The 18,962-nt window shown below is 44.5% G+C and overlaps 1 protein-coding gene across 1 annotated transcript; it reads right to left on the bottom strand.

Annotated features, from left to right (window-relative positions):
• Positions 1-2,884: 2,884 nt before the first annotated feature.
• Positions 2,885-18,047, bottom strand: pcolcea (procollagen C-endopeptidase enhancer a). Its single transcript, XM_063203254.1, has 10 exons — positions 17,755-18,047; positions 14,933-15,041; positions 14,020-14,278; positions 13,639-13,760; positions 12,637-12,773; positions 11,870-12,076; positions 10,220-10,569; positions 9,533-9,610; positions 4,931-5,101; positions 2,885-4,449 (listed from the first exon to the last, which is right to left on the bottom strand). The coding sequence occupies exons 1-10, from the start codon at positions 17,838-17,840 to the stop codon at positions 4,319-4,321; spliced, it is 1,650 nt and encodes a 549-aa protein (XP_063059324.1). The 5' UTR covers positions 17,841-18,047; the 3' UTR covers positions 2,885-4,318.
• Positions 18,048-18,962: the final 915 nt, after the last annotated feature.

Raw genomic sequence — 18,962 nt, 5'->3', positions numbered from 1 at the left:
GCACCTGTCTAACTTTTCCGTTTCCATAAAACAGAATAACGGCCACTAAAATGGATCCTGTTTGTTATGGGAGAAGGCTGTATTCAGGGCTGAACTGGTAGTCTGGCTCACAGGATATTTTCCCTGGTGGGCTGACTGTCCTCGTGGGCCAGTGCTCTTCCGCATTTTAATCGGCCCATTATTTAGAGGGGCCATTTACATATCTTCTGTATTGTAGACATGTGTGAGGGTCCGGTGAAATCCTAAAATGCCCGTGCTGTTGTTCAAGTCAAGTCAAGTAGGTTTTATTGTCAATTTCTTTACATGCACTGGTCATACAAAGAATTTGAAATCACATTTCTTTGTTGTTGTTTGACCCCAGGCCAGCCCTGGATGCATTATGCAGGGTTTCTTTGCTAACTGTAGACTTCCCTAAAAGCCTTTCCGATTCATGCCCATTTCATGACATATTAACCTTTACGATTGCACATTTACATTCGAGATGCCATCAGAAACAGAGCACGCAAACAGGTATGTATGGATCTAACTAAACAGGCATTGTCTAACAGAAAATGTGGATTACAGGACCAGAGAATGATGGAAATTTAGATTTCACCTCAAGCATGCAAACCTTTTTTGTCAATGGGCAAAAACCATGTCCCAGAATTTGAAAGCAGGAAATAATTATTTTTTAATGAATGAGATATAATGAATAGCTATTACCAAGGCCATAGGACAGGGTCTATGTGCTAATAATAGTATAATAATGAATATAGGCCAGTGGTTCTTAACCTTTTTTTCGCACCACCTTACCTGTGCCCAAGACAATCCATGCACCCCCAACCCAAACCTCTACACATGTATACGCACTAAAAAAGACTTAAATGACTTTACATGGGGACCAAAACATGTTTAAATTTGCTTTTGATTTGGCCTGATTATAATGTTGACAAGCATAATTTTGGCCACAACCTCAACGGAACCAAAATTCTGTGCACCCCCTGCAATCTCTGGTGCACCCCTAGGGGGTGCCTGCACCCAAGGTTACACTAAGAACCACTGGTATAGGTTACATTAGATGCCTTCTACTACATTGTGCCAAAGCAGTTCCAGCATTTACCATAGGATGGCACCATTTCCCAATGTATCATTTTTGTACAGCCCAATGCAAGAAAGAACCTGAGGTAAATGCGGATACAGATGACATATGATTCCCATTTCATGCTTATTTTTCCTCCATGCTTCTTTATACTTCTTTTGCATGCGTAAAAACGATTGAATCCGCAATTCTCTCTCTCTCTCAATCTCTCTGTCTCTGTCTGTCTGTCTGTCTCTGTCTCTCTCTCTCTCAATCTCTCTGTCTCTGTCTGTCTGTCTCTCTGTCTCTGTCTCTCTCTCTATCTTGGCAGGGGATAGAGAGAAACAACATTAAAATTTCCTTGTATGATGTGTGCATACAAGGCATGTGTGTATATAGGGCTGCGTATCACACAGCCTTCTTGCTCTTTCATATGCTGTGGTTAATGCACGTAGTCTCTCTCTCATCACAATAGCTTGACCAAATACACTGTGACAAGCATTTTTTTCCTGAGGCAGGATATTACATAATGTGATGATTGGCCTACCAGACTGGGCCATCGTCATTGCTGAAAGGCAGCGAGAGACAGTCCGTGGGGAGTATGAATGTGGAAAGTGGAAGAAAAGGACATTGCGACTCTAATGCTCTCCCTTGCTCTCATACAGGGCCGATGTCCCTTGAGCTAGGTTGCCACTAGGCCCTTATTGCTCCAGAAACTGTGCCCTGAACTTATTAACTGTATTTCACTCAGGATATCATGCATCAAGTAAATTCCATGGCAGTAATTGCAGTTAGTTTCAATTATTTTATTTTATTTTATTAAATTTCTTTTACAATTTATTCTTACTCTTTTGTATACCTTGATATGGCCCATGCATTTGTGTCTGATGTAAATGAAGAATTGATAATCTAATAAAAACATATATAATAATAATAATAATGCTTCTTTATACTTCTCTTGAATCACAATAGCTTGACCAAATACACTGTGACAAGCATTTTTTTCCTGAGGCAGGATATTACATAATGTGATGAATATCAGACCTGTGCTGACACAATATTCTACACAACGACTGGTGCAGGCCACTGTCCTGTCCCGCGTTGACTACTGCAACTCACTCATGACAGGCCTACCTGCTTGTGCGCTAAAACCTCTGCAGATGATCCAGAATGCGGCGGCACGGTTGATATTCAATCAACCCAAAAGGACCCATGTTACTCCTCTATTTATTAAGTTACACTGGTTACCGATCGCCGCCCGGATCAAGCACAAGGCATTGACCCTTGCCTACAAAACCATCACAGGAACGGCCCCAGCTTATCTGAAGGACCTACTAACGCCCTATGTTACTGGAAGAGAACTGCGCTCATCCAGCACAAGCCGTCTGGCTCTGCCATCCAGTCGCTCTAGGTACTCCCAGTCAAGATTGTTCTCCGTTGTGGTACCCAAGTGGTGGAACGGTCTCCCAGAGGCAGCAAGACTAAGCACATCTCTTGCAGCCTTCAAGAAACAACTGAAGACCTTCCTCTTTCGAGAGAATCTACTAGACTAATGCTTGAACTGGCCTTGCCCCAGGGCAGACTCCTGACATGATGTTTAGTTTAGTTTAGTTTGTGTGTGTGTACTCGTTATTTACTCTTTAATTAAAAAAATAAAAAAAACCTAACCCCTCTGCAACTGCACTTGTTGTTCTGTATATCTCCTGTGCACATTGTATTTGCTTGTGATGTTGGCTTGAATATGTCCTCTTTTGAAAGTCGCTTTGGTTATAAAGCGTCTGCCAAATGCAATATAATGTAATGTAATGTAATAATAACTTGGTTTTATATAGCATCTTTCAAGGAACCCAAGGTGACATATGGGAAAACTAAAATTCACAGATATAAAATGAGCAATTTGGAAGCTCCAGGAAACCCAGAGAAGTATTTGCCCTCTCATCATAGTCCTCATCGCAGCATGATTATATGTGATTCTCGATGTGGCTGAGTGATTATATTTGTTGGCAGTATTGTACCGGAACATTCCTCAACCCTGAAAAAAGCCTGCTCCGGCTTAATAGGCCTACTAACACAGGCAACAGAGCCTTCAAGTAGAGTGGAAAGTGTCGACAAATCGGACACATGCTATAAAAATTCCAGACAGCAAATTGTGTATAAAAGTTGTTTGTTTTTTTATTCAAAGACATCATAATTTACGTAGAAATACTGTATAGTAGGCTATGTGACATCCCTGTGGGTATAAAAAAATGTTAAATAAAAAATATAGTCCCACTATGTGTAAGGTATTAAGCTGTCCATTCGCACCATTTGCACCTCATAAAGCCAGGAGGTGGATCATCCCAGCTGCAAGTTGAGGCCTCTGGCATTTTAACTCCTCATCTCTCGTTTTATGTGTAATTTGAATGCAATTTTTTTTAACCCAAGGTTTTAAAGTAGTAAATCGCAAAGTGTGCCTTATCTGAAGCCGTATTCAATCATTTAACTTTCTGTTCTGGTTTACTCTCTCTCTCTCAGAGGTGGCAGAAGTAAAAGTAGTACAGTAGTAAACTAATGGTGTAAGTACCACACTAGCTCATTATACTACATAGCGGTTAGACCAGCTATTTCATTGTATAGAATGAGGTGGCTAGACATGGCTGTTACTGAAAAAAAACCCACTAAAAACCTTAAAATAAAACTCCATACCCATACAGCGCTGAATCAGGTACTTCACTCTATAGTGACTGTAGACAAGTTACTTGTTGAAGTTACTTGTGTTGGAAGGAAACTATGGGAGGTTTTGGTTTTTTACTTCTACTTTTACTCTGGCGACCTCTACTCTCGCTCTCTCTCTCTCTCCACCAGCTTCAGTCCAATAGCTACAGTTTATAACAAAAGAAACTAAATTGCAGTTTTTCTGCAGTGGTGCAATATTTTCCTGTCCAAAATATTGCATTATGCGGTACAATGCAGTAAAGTGCAGTATTGTTGTAGTATGCAGTGTTTTGTGTCCAAAATATTGTATTATAGTATTTGCTGCAATAATACACTGCAGTAATGATGTAGTAATCTGCAGTGCTATTGTAATAAAAAAAACTGCAGTTTTGATACTGCAGTAACATAGGCAGTTTTTTTATAAGGGAAACATGGAATCTCAGTCTCAGCTCTTTTTTTATGGCAGTGCTATCTGAGTGGCTGGCATGGGTGGTTGCTGATGGTCTGGAGTGTGGTTGGTTAGCCTGGTTTGTACTGTTGGCTGGCTAGTCTACGCTAGGTGATTGGTTAGCATGGCTGGTTGTTGATGTTCTGTAGGATCTTGTGGTGAGCTGGCTTGTAAGGTGCGGTGAAGCTGCCAGGTGCCAACGTGCCACGACCGTCATCATCCATCATGCCCATGAGGATGTAACTGCCACCTGCAGGAGCGGAATGAAAACAATCAAGGTGGGCAAGGGAGGCGAGCTAGACATTTTACAAACGACTGCAAAAAAGAATATGATTTCTTTTTCCATATTTCAAAATGTAACTCCTTTAATGCAACTTTGAACTGTATATGCCAGTGTTCAGGGCCACAGAGGGCTTTGGCTGGGTCCAGGATAAAGTTATCAGAACGTGCCCCAAACCCAATACATACAATGTAATGAGAACCTAATGCTGGGCCCCCTCTCTTCCTGGGCCCGGTACAAGTGACCCCTTTTGTCTCCTCGGTCGACTTCTCTGCCAATGAAGACCATACATACTAGGTGTGTATGATGGTCTTGCTTCTTCATCCATAACTGAGTGTGTTTCGGCAAGACATCTAACACCAGCTTACTCCAGTAGAACTAGAAACCCCAGTAACTACAGTACATGCTTTGCATAATCAGTCAACACTGTAATGTAACATAGCACTGGTACCTCTGCGTAGCACTGGGCATTTCTGGCAGGCGGAGATGAGCTTGATGGTGCTGCCCGCTCCAGCTTGTGTGATGTCGAGCTTGCCGGGCTTGTAGGCCGTGATCAGAGAGCCTGTGATGAGCACGGAGCCGCCGGCCTGGGGGGTCACGGAGGTCAGTCTGGCAGTGATGACTGGGGGACAGAAAACACACACAGTTAGCTAAAAAACATGACAAAGTATCGTCTGGGGAGTCAGTCACAGAGCTTCAGTATGTACAGCACTGATGAGTGAGGGACAAAAAAAAACAAAATTAGATACAGTGGATAGACACACAACACAGCATCGGTCACAGCTAGATACAGTGTCTACAATGCACTACAGAACATTGGCTGCTGCTGGGCTGGCGCGTCACAGAGGTCAGTCTGGCAGTGACGACTAGAGGACAGAACAAACACACACAGTTAGATAAATATGTCGCTCTAGTCACTTTTGGTGTGTTTGTGCCATTAGACTGATGCACAACTGGATTTAGGAGGGATGAATAAGCGGTTAGATAGATACACGACAGAGCACTGGCTGGGGAGTCAGTCACAGAGCTCAGTCTGGCACTGATGACTGGGGGTAAATTACAGTAGATCAGGGTTGTCAGACATGAGGCCCAGGGACCAGATGCGGGCCACCACATCGTTCAATCTGGCCCCAGAGAAAAAAATAAGAATGTCAAAATAAAGCAGGGCTGTAGTCAAGTCCACCTTTGTAGAGTCCAAGACAAGTCCAAGACCAGTACTAGTCAAGTCCGAGACAAGTCCGAGTCCAAAGAGGTTCGAGTCCGAGACAAGACCGAGTCCAAAAAGATTCGAGTCCAAGTCAAGTCCGAGTCACATGTCGGTCAGTGTTTGACAATGAAAAGGATAATGTCAATAGTGTGAACCTTAGAAGATAACCTATATGGCATGGGTGTGAAGACAAACTTGTTTGTTATTGGATTTCAAGCTCCACTTTACAATCTATGATGGCCAGAGTTCTAAACAAAACTTAATGACAGACCCGGCGAGTCCAAAAGCCTAATTTGGCAAGACCATTGTCCGAGTCCAAGACAAGTCCGAGTCCAAACAATACCGAGTCCGAGACAAGTCCAAGTCCATAAAAAAACGGACTTGAGACCGGACTCGGGCCGAGTCCGGACTCGAGTACTACAGCCCTGAAATAAAGACGTAAATCTTTTTTGCTCACATTTACAGTCAATTTTCCCGATATACAAACGTTTGTACATACTGTCAATGCACACTGAGATGATTGACTAGAAATGTGATCCTGGGGTCCGTTTCTCGATTCTTGTCGTTGCTAACCATCTTAAGACCGTCTTTCCATTCCCTTGGATTTAGTGGTGAGCGTTGCTGTCGAGAGAGAGTTGAGTCGCTCTTACGAAGGATGTTGCTACCGTTGTTAGCAAAGACGCTTTCGAGATACGGACCCCTGATTTGTAGCAGAAATTTGCAATATTTTGCAATTTCATTACTGCAATGGCCCACTTGAGATCAAATCGTTTGTACGTGACCCCTGAACCGAAATGAGTTTGACACCCCTGCAGTAGATGGATACACAACAGAGTATCGGTCACAGTTCTATTCAGCGGCTACAGTGCACAACAGAACATCAGACACAGCTAGATACAGTGTCTACACAACATAACAGAGCATTGGCTGCTGTTGGGAAGTCACGAAGTCTGGCAGTGATGACTAGGAGAGAACAGACAGTTACGGTACTAACACTCCAGAAGAGACCAAAGCTACAAAGAGTTGCTGGACTGTCTTCATTAGCCAGGACACGCCCTCTTAGTGGCGCAACACCTTCTACGTTGCTTCTAGTCAGGACAAGAGCAAAGTAAATATTGTTTCTGATCTCCCAAAATATCAGGAACTCCACCCACTTTGTCGGAAACCAGTCAACCAGTCGCAAGCCATAGGGCCGTTTGGGAAACTTTCATTGTTAAGCCTTTGGTCAGACCAAGTCTTGAAGAGATTTGAAAGTCGATGATAATCAGGCTGGTCTTCATAGCAATAGTGTCACAAGCGATAAAGGCAACAGATGAATGATCGTTAAAGGTTGAATGCAAACATTTTGATATTGTAATTGGCTGGGGCAGTTGTTTCCGAACCTCATCATAGCTCATTAGCATAACATTTGCTGAAGTTCAGTTACAAACTGGTTCTCGAGTTGTTCCATTGCGGTACTTTTTTTTGCCGCTGTTGCTCTAGTCATTTTTGGTGGGTTTGTGCCATTAGACCATGGGTGGGGAACCTATGGCCCGGGGACTGTTTACGGTCAGTGAGGCCGTTTTATCCAGCCCGACATAATTTTAATGTTATGCAGTTTCACATGAAATAGGACAAGTTTTGTATAGCAATCTTAGAAATTACATTTGCAATTCAATTCAATTATATCTTCAGGGGACCTAGTGAAGGTGACATCTGTCATAACGGCGCCCGCCTTCAAAATGGCCTATGTAAAGCGTAAGTGCAGTGGGTAATCCTGGTTTGTGTTCATAGTATGGTGGTTGGAGGAGTTTATAAAATTTGAAGTGGCCACTCGAATGAAAAATGTTGCTCACCCACACATTAGACTGATGCACAACTGTATTAGGACGAAAAATAAACAGTTAAACTGATGCTGTGGCGCAAGGCGCTAAGCCCCCCACATTTGGGCTTGCATGCCCATGGGGATCCCGGTTCGAGTCCGGCCGGGGTCATTTCCCAATCCTCCCCCATCTCTCTCACACACTCACTTCCTGTCAGCATCTCATACTATCCTGTCAATAAAGGCATAAAAAATCCCTAAAAATATATATTTAAAAAATAATCATAAAATAAAAAATAAACTGATACATGACTGAGCAGCCACTGGGGAGTCAGTCACAGATCTCAGCAGTTATGACTAGGGGGAGAGAACAAAAAATAGAAACTGTATACAACAGAGAAACGGTCACCAGGTTCAATGACCACAGCTATTCCCAAGGCTAATGTTTTTATTGCATTGAGAGCTTACTTAATTCAGCGCAGTGTTAAGAGCCAGATTTTTGATGTGGCAAGGGATGTTGGCAGGTCAGACTATAGAGCTCGAAAGTGACGTCACTTCCCCCGATTTCATGGGACCTCAACGGCGTTTTTAGCCGAAAATCGTAGCATGTAATCCAATGGCGGTATTAAAATGATATTTCGTTCCCCTTCGAGTTGTGCCACGAGCTCCACATATGTTGTTTCTGATATTTTTGTTTAATTTTTCGTACGAACCCCCAAACTTTTTAGAAAGCTGTGTTTCTTCACATTTTTCATGCAAACGGCCTCGGAACAAAACATTGATGCTTCTGCATGAATAATCTTTATCTAGCCTCTTAAACAGCATATTTGGAGCCCAGCGCATATAATGACTGTGATCGGAAGATATTTACACGCTACCATGTTGTTAGATGGTCAGCTTAGGTCCCGTGAAATGCGGAACTAAGGGGCGGGACTTTCGAGCTCTATTGATACTAAGACAACAAAAATGCAGGGGGTGAAGGATTTGTTCCTTCCACAATATTTTAATGAATTAGGCTTTAAAAGTAGGCAATACAACAACAAAAACAAATAGGCCTAGGCCTAGCTGTAGACCGTCTTAGTACACAATGTTCTTCTTGTGCAATGCTGGGCATGAACAAAAAACACTACTGCATCACAATGACGTAAAAGAAATGCTGTTACTAGCACGGCACAGCTTTGCAATGCCATTCTGTTGGCAAGTGAAAATACTACTAAGCTTAAGGCTGGATTGCTGCACAGGCCTACCTGGCACAGGGCCGGGGGGCCTGAGAGACTATGGGTGCATTACAATATGCGACCCTGCCTCCTCCACTTGTGCTTGTGGCCTCGCCCCGCCTCCTGGGCCCTCCTCCGTGGAGAAAACGATAAAGTTTCCCAGCTGTCAGCCTAGCCACAACAACTTTTGAGGGACTATTTTTCATTCACATTCCCAATTGCAAATGAGAAAAAGACTTTACAATTGAGCTTTTGCAAGATATTGAAATATAATGCTGTTGTCAGTGATGTCATCATGACATATTACTTCCTGGTACGAGGAAACAAGCACAAGTGGAGGAGGCAAGGTCGCATATAGTAACGCACTCCAAGTGTCTTTATTTTCCTTTTTCAAATCACGTTAAAATCACACTTTTCAAAACTGTACTTTCAATATTTCTTGGGGGACATACCTCGAAATCCCCAACAACATCAGGCTTTTAAACCTGGCCTAAAGATAGATACTCTGGATGTGTACACCCACTACCAAAAACACTACTCATAAGCAAATCTCACTCCTGCACCTCAGCTACAGATGAGCCATGATCTTTGACCTCTGTCTGTTAGCATTCAGACCAATGTACAGCACTTACCAAAGTCCCTGGAGCAGAAGATGGGGGACATGGGATCAGATTTTAGATTCAGATCAGATTTTAGACTTCATTGCCATTACACATGTAAGTGTAGAGCGTAACAAAATGCAGTTTCACATCTAATCAGCAGTAGGAAGTGTATATGAAAACTAACTGTGTGAATTAGCATTCAGACATACAGTAGGCAGACACTTACCAAAGTCACTGGAGCAGAAGCTGCTCTTCAGGGTCCCGTCTCTCTTACAGGCCTGAGCACACACAGGGTTCAGGTTGACTGCAGAAAACACAAGCTTTTACATTAACATCCATCTTTTTCAGAGAAGCAGGAAATTGCATCACATCTGGCAGACACATAAAACAAATGCTGGATGAGTTTTTCTTTAAAGCTCTCTCTCTCTCTCTCTCTCTCTCTCTCTCTCTCTCTCTCTCTCTCTATCTCTCTGAAGGTACACTTTGGGTACAATATGACATCTTCAGAGTCGGACATACTGTGTCATCAGTCTGCTCTTCTGTCCATCTGTCAGTATCCCTCTCTGTTTATTCAGTGATTCAGTCAAGGTTCAAGATTCTTTTTATTCGTCCAGAGGGAAATTAGTCTGGGACATACCACATAGCTGCCGCATAACCCACAACACATGATGGCATAAAAGACACAAAGTGCCATCATAGAAATGCATAAAGTGCATAATTAAAGTTCATATCTAGTGCTGCCTCATACATACTGTACATACATAGCATTACAAGGGTGTCAGTTTGCTAACGGCATGAGTTCAATGGCTGGCTGGCTGGCTGGCTGGTTCAATAGATTCACAGAGATTGGAATAAAAGACAACGTATACCAGTCAGAGAGAAGTTAGTCTGTGTCTGTGTCCTTTGCACTCACCTCTGGGTCTAGATGGCTGTACAGGTAGTCTGCTGTTTCCATTTCCATTGGCGTTCCCATTTCCATTGGCATTCCCATTGGCATTGGCATTAGCATTTCCATTGGCATTTCCATTGGCATTGCCATTAGCATTTCCATTGCCATTCCCATTGGGTTGTCTCCTATTGCCGTTCTTCCTGCGATTGGGGTTCACCCGTCTGGGTTTGGGCTTGGGTGTGGGTGGCACGGTGGTGGTGGTTGTGGTGGTGGGGGCATCCGTGACCTCCCTCTCCGTGGGGGTGTAGACCACGATGGGCCTCCTGGGGGATTCAGGCTTCCTGTACTGCTCCTCATCTTCCTCCTCACCGTACCTGCAAGTGTTTACATTACACTTACTTTTTAAAAAATATATTTTTAGGGGTTTTGTGCCTTTATTTGCGATAGGGCAGTGAGAGAGGGACAGGATAATGAGTAGGGAGAGAGAGAGGACTGGCAAATGACCCGGGTCAGAATCGAACCCGGTTCGCCGGCATAGTAACCCAGTGCCCTACCGTTAGGCCATGGTAGGGCCTACATTACAAGCATTTAGCTGACTGTTTTATCTAAAGTGACTAACAGTTACTTACAGGGTATTGGTTACAGTCCCTTGAGCAATGTGGAGTTATGTGCCTTGCTCAAGGGCACTGCAGCCATGGATGGAGGAGTAGGGAGAGGTAAGGGTGGGACCTGGCTGCAACTCTCTGGTCTTAAGACCACCTCCCTAACCATTGAATCATGGACGGCCCATATGTATTGTGTTTTATACTATGATTATGCCCTTGATTTGAGGGATGAGACCCACCCAGCACACAACCTGATCAGTCTCCTGCCCTCCGGAAAGAGATACAGGAGCCTCAGGTCCAGAACCGCCAGACTGGCCAACAGTTTTATCCACCAGTCCATGACTGGTGGTGAGGGGGGGCAAGCGCTATTCAGACATACCACTATTCAGACATACCGCTATTCAGACATACCGTTATTCAAACATAGCACTATTCAAACATAGCACTATTCAGACATAGCACTATTCAGACATACCGCTATTCAGACATATCGCTATTCAGACATACCACTATTCAGACATAGCGCTATTCAGACACCAGATATGCCATAGGGTTAGATTTCGTTTTATGGTAGGTAGGTAGCGTTAGGTAGGTAGTGCTAGGGTAACTGTATGCACTCTTCCTAATCTGAAAAAACCTGAGGATCAGCAAAAACCACAGAAATGGCAGATTTAGGTGGGAAATGTGCCAGTATTCAGAAAATAGACATCAATGTCTGAATAGCGCATTGTCTGAAATGTGTCACGTAACCGGTGGTGAGTGTATGGCTTAAAACATCTAGGCTACTAGCCATATTAGCTGGCGATAAAAAAAGTTAATGTCAATGCCTGAATGTAATGTAATGTACCTGTACGGTGATGGGAAAAAAATGATTCATTAGTTATAATCCAGTGCCACATTTTCCAAATGACTTGGTTTTACCTGTCCAATTGCAGCCAGATGATTGGCTGGTTGAATGATCACCTGGCCGAATTGGACATGTGAAACCAGGTCATTTGGAAATATGTGGCACTAGATCGTAACTAATGAATCAATTTTGCCCATCATCACTGGTAATGTACTGCAATACCTGTTGGAGCGGTCGATGGGGCGGGGGCGGGGACGGGGCAGGGGGCGGGCGTCCACGCGGGGGGGTCCGCTCAGGGCATCCTCGGGGCTGGTGGGGCTCTTGGAGCCGCGCGGGATGCTGCGATACGTGGCCATGAAGCCGTCGGAGGTGACGCTGGTGTCAGAGACGAACTGGACCAGCAGGACGTTACCATTACTCACCAGCTGCCTGTGGAGGAGGGGAAGGGGGCAGGGAGAGAGAGAGAAAGAGAGAGAGAGAGAGAGAGAGAGAGAGAGAGAGAGAGAAAGGAAAAGAGAGGGTGAGATGGGGGGGTAGAGAGAGAGAGAGAGAAATGAAGAGAGAGACAGGGGGATAAAGGGAGAGAGAGAGAGACAGAAAGGAAGACACACAGAGAGAGACGAGGGGGGTGAAGGGAGAGAGAGGGAGAGAGAGAGAGAGAGAGAGAGTGAGAAAAGAAGAGAGAGACAGGGGGATGAAGGGAGGGAGAGAGAGAGAGAGAGAGAGAGAGAGAGAGAGAGAGAGAGAGAGAGAGAGCACTATTACATGTGAAGCTACTGAAGATCCTTTTTTTTGCAATAACAGGAACAGTAGCATAGAACATTGTGCATTCACTCATGGCACAGACAGACTGGGGCACACAAACGCACACACACACACACACACACACACACACACACACACACACACACACACACACACACACACACACACACACACACACACACACACACACACACACACATAGAGAACATAATCAGTATGCATACTTGGGAGGCTGGTCTCCACAGTATTTCCCGATGCGTCTGGAGTCCTCCCTCTCCCCTCCGTTGTAGAACGCCACATAGTCAAAGCGGCAGTACGAGTCTCCCTCCACCGTGAACTTATCAAAGTTCACCTCCACTGCCTGCAGAGGCAAGGCAAGGCCAGGCAAGTTTATTTATATAGCACATTTCATACACAGGTGCAACTCAATGTGCTTCACAAAGTTAACAAATGTAAATGAAAGGAAACAGGGAAGAAAGAAGGAAATGAATTAGAGTCAAAAAACATTTAAAACATTAAGATAAAACACAAGGTAAAATATTAATAAAATAAAATAAAACAAATTAAATAAACATAAAAATAAAAAAAATAATAATAAAAAAAGAATGATATGTAATCAAAAAAAAGAATGATATGTAATGCAGAGAACAATGACATGCTGTATGGGTCAAAGACATTTTGTTGGTGCAACAGCATCTACAGCTCATAAATTAATTAGTAATTGGTGGTTGACATGTTGCGATGAATATGCTTCTTAGATAGTCAGATAAAAAAAGTCCATACAATAGTGGCACTGTCGTGGTGCCGCCCTACACAGCTGAATCGTCACTGACCCATATGAATTATCGGTTGGTTCACACAAGTTCACATTTCACACAAGTGCAAAGTGTGCATATGATAATAATGAAACGATACGAAATAAATGACATATGGTTCACTCAGGTTCACAGTTTCCATAAGTGTGATCACATAATGGTATAAACTCATCTGAGTTCAGTTGGTTTTGAGAATATCCGAGACATCTGAAAATCTATGTGAACACACACAGGCATATTGCTACTGTAAACTATGACATTTATTGGAAGCTTCAAGAAATAACATGCCTGGCTATTATAATATATTATATTATATTATATTATATTATATTATATTATATTATATTACATTACATTACATTACATTACATTACATTACATTACATTACATTATATTATATTATATTATACCATGTGTGGCTCTACGGTGATGAGCCATGAGCAGGTGACCCCAGGAGGGTAGTGCTTATCGGGCCAGTTGGGGGTCTTCAGGGTCCCCTGAGACTTGGTGTACTTCCCTCCGCAGATCTGGTCTGATGGAGGACGAGATCATAAAGCAACACACACACACACACACACACATACACACACACACACACACACACACACACACACACACACACACACACACACACACACACACACACACACACACACACACACACACACACACACACACACACGCAGGTTCAATATCACCATCTCCAGTATCATCATCATCATCATCATCATCATCATCATCATCATCATCATCATCCCCACCATCATCACCATCTCCACCATGGTCCTTACCGTCTGCGTGGGGCTTTCCAGCCTGGTAGAAGGCCACGAATCCCCGGCCCCCGGTCCCGGAGTCTGACACCATGTCCAGCATCATGGTGTTGGAGGTGGACATGAGCTGGCCGGGCCGGAACGTTCCGCAGAATCGGCCCAGCTTCTCCTTCAGGTTGGAGTGTCCGTTGTAGACGTCCAGGTAATCATAGCGACATTGGGAGTCGGCCTCAAGGTCGAAGATCCTGAAGGTCAGCATGACCACGTTGCCCTCTGGCACCTGATTGGTGGAGAAGAGGAGGAAGAGGGAAGACAGAGGAAACAGGTGGAGAAAAGGAGGAAGACACAAGACACAAGTAGAGGAGAACAGGAAAGAGATTGGGGGAGAGGAAGAGGAAGGGGAGGACGGCACAAGACACAAGACACAAGTCACAAGTAGAAGAGATTAGCAAATCCCCCCATACAAAACTTGTCTTTTTTTCTTTTATTACTGACAGTGGAGGACAGTCACAGGAAGCAAATGGGAGAGAGAGATGTGAGGAAGGACCCTGCATAGGACCCAGGTCAGAATCAAATATGTTGCACTGTCTTGACATATAAAGTGATCTACATATGAAATACATGTGATTCCTCATTTGTAGACGGCTGGATACAGTAGGTCTCTGTCTCAAATGTACTGAAGTCAGTCTATAAAAGGGTTTGTTGACTAAACATACGATGAAATGTAGATAGGTTTCCTGTTAACCAACATGCTGTCTGTGCGCACAGCTGAGGATCCCTCTGCCACCACTGATTGTTTGGAAACTACTGTGACTCAAAAAACGCTCACATGATAAGCTGCTTAGCATCTTTCCCCTCCTCACAGCGTGAATATTTGTAAACGGGAAACCTATCTATACACACAGAGGAGTAGTGGCGTACTGTAAGGACTCACCGTGATGTACCAGGTGCATTTGCTGTCTGGCTTGTAGAAGTTTGGGAAGCCCTCACTGCCCACAAAGCCACTGTCCCCATCCAGGTTTCCTCCACAGTAAAACGTAGGTCTGTAAGAGGAACACATAGGGGGGGGGGGGAGGTCACATGCTTTACCCAATGGAGGGCTAATACATATCAGATGGAAACATTGTGAAAGAGTTGTGCAGTCTTCTCCTAAACTCGCATTCTTTGAAAATCTCAAACAAATACACGCACACACCCACGCATGCACGCACACACCCGCACGCACGCACACACACACGCACGCACGCACGCGAGAGTAAGCTATGAGTCATTGTTTGTCTGCTTCATCTCTCTGGTGTCAGAAGTGAGGGGGAGAGGAGGAACATGGAGGGGGGTAGAGATGGAAGGAGAGGAGAGGAGAGGAGAGGAGAGAGGAGGAGAGGAGAGGAGAGGAGAGGAGAGAGGAGGAGAGGAGAGGAGAGGAGAGGAGAGAGGAGGAGAGGAGAGGGAAAGGAGAGAGGAGGAGAGTGTGCCAGAGGAGGGGGTGCTAGCATGGAGGCAGAGATTGAGGAGAGATGAGTAAGTAAAGTTGAGAGTTGAGACGAGTAAAGAGCAGGGAGGGGGGGGGCATGAGGAGAGTTGGCGGGGGGGGTATGGTGGGGGGGGTTATGGGACAGGAGGGGGCTTGAGGGGAGCAGACAGGATGGAGTCTAAGCCCAGAGGGGGTATGGCATTCCAGTAACACCATCCTCCCCCATCAATACCTCATAGGTGCTCTCTCTCTCACACACACACTAACGCTTTCTCACTGTCACTCACTCACTCACTCACTTACTCATAAGGACTGAGTGACTTAGTCATTCTCTTGACCTCCTCATGCCCTTCTCCATCAACGCCCCCCCACTCTCTCTTACACACACACACATACACACACAGAGGCATGCACACACAACCCATAATGTTTTTAATCTGCCGAAATAACAACTGAAGTGGCAAGCAATGCACTTTCTCTTTTCCTATACCCCGTTCATATCTGGCTGAATATTTGATCCAGACTACAGATCCAAAATAACTCACAGTGCCGGATTGGTGGCCTTTTTTACACAGTGGAAAGCACTGAAGCCTAAACTTTACCACACCACCTCCACCACTTCTGAGAAGTCATTCTCTGGCCCAGTGATCTGACATCCCAGAAAGTTCTAAGAAACAAAGTTCTTAATAGTTCTAAGAAAGAGTTGTGCCAGTTTAGTTTTATTGAAGGCTCATTAAGTGTATGACAACAAAGCCTTCATACGTACACAGTGTGAAACAATTGCAGGCAGTATATTTTATTTTATTTCACTAGAGGAGTCGGCCATCAAAGTTGAAAGTGTAATTTCCAAACCAGATGAGTAATTCCCAAAGCAGACCAGACCAGGGGAGGTCATTGGAACGCTGACTGTTGAGGAGTCAGCGTGGAGTGGAGTGGAATCACCTTGCGCCATCTTGGAGCAAAGATTCCAGATGCTCTTGCCAGGAACTCACAAATGGCCGGAGTAATTTCGTAATTCTTTTTTTCCCTCCTGACTCCCTCCTGAAATGCTGCAGATTGTTCCAAAGTTTGTCCAAACTCTGCCTTTTAAAACAAAAATAATAAAAGGACTGTATCCTCAAGACGAGCTTTGTGCTTGGGAATGGATTTGAGAGCCAAGTTGACCTGAGTCAACCCTGAACTTCTCCAACAAAGACAAAGTCACCCCCACCTACAACAACACCATCACCACAACCAGCATCACCTCCATCAGAAGAGCTGTTCTCCAAAATGCTATGAACGCTATTTAAATGCAATTGCCATAAATCTCTTTTTGATTTTAATGTAGCATTGGGGCAATTACAACTGGGCTAATATTATCTGATTTTCCTGTACCATATTCACACAACAAAACCACTCTTTTACTGATATCAAGAATAACAATAAAAAGGTGCAGAATTGTAAAAGTTTTAAAAAAGGAATCTACTGAGTTTTGGAGAAGAGCTGTTCCCATCACCAGACTTAAAGCCCTCCAGCATTGACATCTGCAGGGAGAGGCGGCGGTTGCCAGGGATGTGTAATTATTACTAACCGTCTGAGGTGACCCACAATTACGGGAGTGAGGGGGCTGGAGTTGAGCACTACGTACAGTATAGCCCCTCGAGCAACACCAGCCAAGCACATGAGTGGAAGAGCAAGACCAGAGCGAAGTTGTATTTCTTTGCAAATTCTTTGCTTGTTAAGAATGTGTTATATAGCAAAAGCAGTCTTGTAAGTCGTCATTGTTGCAAACAGACTGCATTTTATACTTTCTTGGTACAGTAGACCACTTGGTAGACATGTGCTAAACACCTGGACACTCTCCAGAGCACTATGTAAATACAAAACAAACTAGAGCAAATCCCCGCTCGACTACTAATCTCCTCATAACACGTGTGTGTGTGTGTGTGTGTGTGTGTGTGTGTGTGTGTGTGTGTGTGTGTGTGTGTGTGTGTGTGTGTGTGTGTGTGTGTGTGTGTGTGTGTGTGTGTGTGTGTGTGTGTGTGTGTGTGTGTGTGTGTGTGTGTGTGTGTGTGGCACTCCAGACCACCTGAGTGATTTAGTCCAATGTAAACAAGAACACGCAGCCCCCCCCACACACACACACACACACACACACGCGCACACACACGCACACACGCACACACGCACACACGCACACACACATACACCATTAGACATACTTCCAGTCCACAGAACTCACAACCACCACCGTCACACCGTCGCACCATCACCCCATCTCAGTATGCTACTATACTGCCACTCACCTTGAGCTGTCGTTGCGGTTCTGCCCCTGAGCCCATCCAAACAGTACCACGAGACACAGCGTCCACATGCATCCTCGCCTCTCCATGATGGCCAACTTCTCACTCACACACACACACACAGTAGGAAGAAGAGAAAGAGAGAGGGAGAGAGAAGGAGAGGGAGAGACGACAACGCAGAAGAGAGGAGATTAGGGAAGAGAGGAAGAAGACACTTCAGATAGAGGGGGAGAGAGAGAGAGAGAGAGGTGGAGTGAAGGAGTGTAAGGAGGAGGAGGAAAAGGGGCATAAAGAAAGTAGAGCAGAGACAGAGAGAGATTTTTTTCGGAGGCTTGTAAGAGGGAGGGAATAAAAATCATGCAGAGGGGGTGGCGGGTGGGGGGTATTGTGAAGAGGGAGGGGCCATCTAAATTATAAACAGATGCTGTCGCCATGCTAACCTCGGCCGCCAGTAACCCCCCTCAAACCAAACTCACACCACCCACACACACACGTGTGTGCGGATACACACACACGCGCACACACGCGCGCACACACGCGCACACACACACACACACACACACACACACACACACACACACACACACACACACACACACACACACACACACACACACACACACACACACACACACACACCAGTCAAAGAAACTTACACAAAGAGGGAACATAAAAATGGATATATGCATAAAAGTTGCAGCGTCTGTGTGCTTGTGTATGCGAGTGTATACTGGTGTGTGTGTGTGTGTGAGCATGCGTGTGGGTTTGTTTTTCTTGGATGTTTCGATACACAGACAGTCCGGTCCAGACTTGCAAGGCAGTATTTCTGTTAAGCCCGTCTGCTTCTTCCCAGAAAAGAAAGAAACAATCAAAGAAGGATCCTCTTTCTTTTGTTCTCTCTTCAACTTTTACAACTTCTAGATCCCCTGTGGACATATGAGGATTTCATGCTGGAATGTATGAAAACAAAACAGTTATGAGTCGTCTACTAGTTACTATCCACTAAACTAAGTACCCCAAGTTGACCTACATAAAACAGCACACACAATATGGACTAGAGAGAACACGTCACCTCCAATAGCAGCTCAACTCCCCCCTGGATCATTGCCAAAAACTGCTTTTACGTCAGGTAGCAGCTTTGAGGTATAGGCTGTTAGAAGACCAACAAGTCCACAAACCAACAATCAAAGGCAAAATAGTAGGCCCTGCCT

Source organism: Engraulis encrasicolus, chromosome 7, assembly GCF_034702125.1.
Source record: "Engraulis encrasicolus isolate BLACKSEA-1 chromosome 7, IST_EnEncr_1.0, whole genome shotgun sequence".
NCBI lineage: Eukaryota > Metazoa > Chordata > Actinopteri > Clupeiformes > Engraulidae > Engraulis > Engraulis encrasicolus.
The sequence above is the reverse complement of the archived record's forward strand: the minus strand, read 5'-3'. Positions and strand labels throughout refer to the sequence as shown.

Bases quoted from the DNA above. Each gene is read 5' to 3' on its own strand.
- pcolcea (XM_063203254.1), bottom strand. From the start codon at position 17,840: ATGGAGAGGCGAGGATGCATGTGGACGCTGTGTCTCGTGGTACTGTTT. The intron at 12,077-12,636 runs GTATGCATACTG...CCTCCTCCACAG, and splicing joins TGTGGAGACCAGCCTCCCAA to GCAGCTGGTGAGTAATGGTA. The intron at 4,450-4,930 runs GTACCAGTGCTA...CCGCTCCTGCAG, and splicing joins ATGCCCAGTGCTACGCAGAG to GTGGCAGTTACATCCTCATG.